This window comes from Spinacia oleracea, chromosome 1 (genome assembly GCF_020520425.1).
Source record: "Spinacia oleracea cultivar Varoflay chromosome 1, BTI_SOV_V1, whole genome shotgun sequence".
NCBI lineage: Eukaryota > Viridiplantae > Streptophyta > Magnoliopsida > Caryophyllales > Amaranthaceae > Spinacia > Spinacia oleracea.
The window spans coordinates 3,915,196-3,917,100 of NC_079487.1; the positions used below are offsets into that span (position 1 = coordinate 3,915,196).

At 41.0% G+C, this 1,905-nt stretch overlaps 1 protein-coding gene across 1 annotated transcript; it reads right to left on the bottom strand.

Annotated features, from left to right (window-relative positions):
* Window positions 1–895: 895 nt before the first annotated feature.
* Window positions 896–1,433, bottom strand: LOC130465696 (glycine-rich RNA-binding protein RZ1B-like). The gene is made up of 2 exons (XM_056834564.1): window positions 1,175–1,433; window positions 896–1,085 (listed from the first exon to the last, which is right to left on the bottom strand). The coding sequence occupies exons 1-2, from the start codon at window positions 1,401–1,403 to the stop codon at window positions 1,069–1,071; spliced, it is 246 nt and encodes an 81-aa protein (XP_056690542.1). The 5' UTR covers window positions 1,404–1,433; the 3' UTR covers window positions 896–1,068.
* Between the last annotated feature and the right edge of the window lie 472 nt (window positions 1,434–1,905).

Consider the following 1,905-nt stretch of genomic DNA (forward strand, 5'->3'; position numbering starts at 1 on the left):
TGAAGTTTGTCTGAAATTAATCGTTTGACGTATACTTCACATCCCCAAATCTTAAGAAAAGACACATTTGGAGGCTTTCCAAACCATAATTCATATGGAGTCTTTTCGACAGCTTTAGACGGAGCTCTATTTATAGTGAGTGCAGCTGTATTTAGTGCATGTCCCCAAAATTCTAATGGAAGTTTGGCCTGACCCATCATTGACCTGACCATGTCTAGCAAGGTTCTGTTCCTCCGTTCTGACACACCGTTCCATTGTGGTGTTCCAGGAGGAGTCAATTCTGATAGAATTCCACATTCTTTCAGATGGTCATCAAATTCATAGCTCAGATATTCACCGCCTCTATCAGACCGCAGTGCCTTAATCTTCTTGCCTAATTGATTCTCTACTTCACTCTGAAATTCCTTGAATTTGTCAAAGGATTCATACTTATGCTTCATTAGGTAGACATAACCATATCTACTGAAGTCATCAGTGAAAGTGATAAAGTAGCTGAAACCACCTCTAGCATTTGTACTCATTGGTCCACATACATCTGTATGGATTAAACCCAATAGTTCATTTGCTCTTTCTCCAACTTTAGAGAAAGGTTGCTTTGTCATTTTGCCAAGTAAACATGATTCGCATTTACCATAATCCTCTAAGTCAAATGGTTCTAGAATTCCTTCCTTTTGAAGTCTTTCTAAGCGTTTCAAGTTTATATGGCCTAATCGACAATGCCACACATAGGTGAGATCTGAATCATCCTTTTTGGCCTTTTTGGTATTTATGTTATATACTTGTTTGTCGTGATCTAATAAATAAAGTCCATTGACTAATCTAGCAGATCCATAAAACATCTCTTTAAAATTAAACGAACAACTATTGTCTTTTATTAAAAAGGAAAATCCCTTAGCATCTAAGCAAGAAACTGAAATGATGTTTTTAGTAAGACTTGGAACATGGAAACATTCTTCCAGTTCCAAAACTAGCCCGGAGGGCAACGACAAATAGTAAGTTCTTACAGCTAATGCAGCAATCCGTGCTCCATTTCCCACTCGTAGGTCGACTTCACCCTTGCTTAACTTTCTACTTCTTCTTAGTCCCTGAAAATTGGAACATAAGTGTGAGCCACAACCTGTATCTAATACCCAAGAAGTTGAATTAGCAAGTATACAGTCTATAACGAAAATACCTGAAGATGGAACGACTGTTCCGTTCTTCTGATCTTCCTTTAGCTTCAAGCAATCTCTCTTCCAATGCCCCTTCTTCTTGCAGTAGAAGCATTCGGATTCAGAAGTGGGTTGACTGACCTTCCTCTTTACAGATTTGGCGCCAGTTTGCTTAGTTGGGCTGGCCTTGTTGCCACCTTTCTTAGCATTCCTCTTCTTTCCAGATTTCTTGAACTTGCCCCCACGCACCATAAGCACATCCTGCTTATCACTCTTGAGCGTCTTTTCAGCGGTCTTCAGCATACCGTGAAGCTCAGTGAGCGTTTTGTCCAGACTATTCATACTGTAGTTCAGTTTGAACTGATCATACCCGCTATGAAGAGAATGGAGGATGGTGTCTATAGCCATTTCCTGAGAAAATTGATGATCCAGCCGACTCATATTCTCAATGAGTCCAATCATTTTGAGAACATGTGGACTTACGGGCTCGCCTTTCTTAAGCTTGGTCTCAAGAATTTGCCTATGAGTCTCGAATCTTTCGACTCGAGCCAGATCTTGGAACATGTTCTTCAACTCACTGATGATTGTGAAAGCATCTGAGTTGATGAACGTTTTCTGCAGATCCGCACTCATGGTGGCGAGCATTAGACATTTCACATCCTTGTTGGCATCAATCCAACGATTGAGGGCTGCCTGAGTGACCCCGTCGCCTGCGGCTTCGGGCATCGCCTCTTCTAGGACATACTCCTTTTCT

Coding starts and splice junctions, on each gene's coding strand:
- LOC130465696 (XM_056834564.1), bottom strand. CDS start 1,403: ATGGTGCGTGGGGGCAAGTTCAAGAAATCTGGAAAGAAGAGGAATGCT.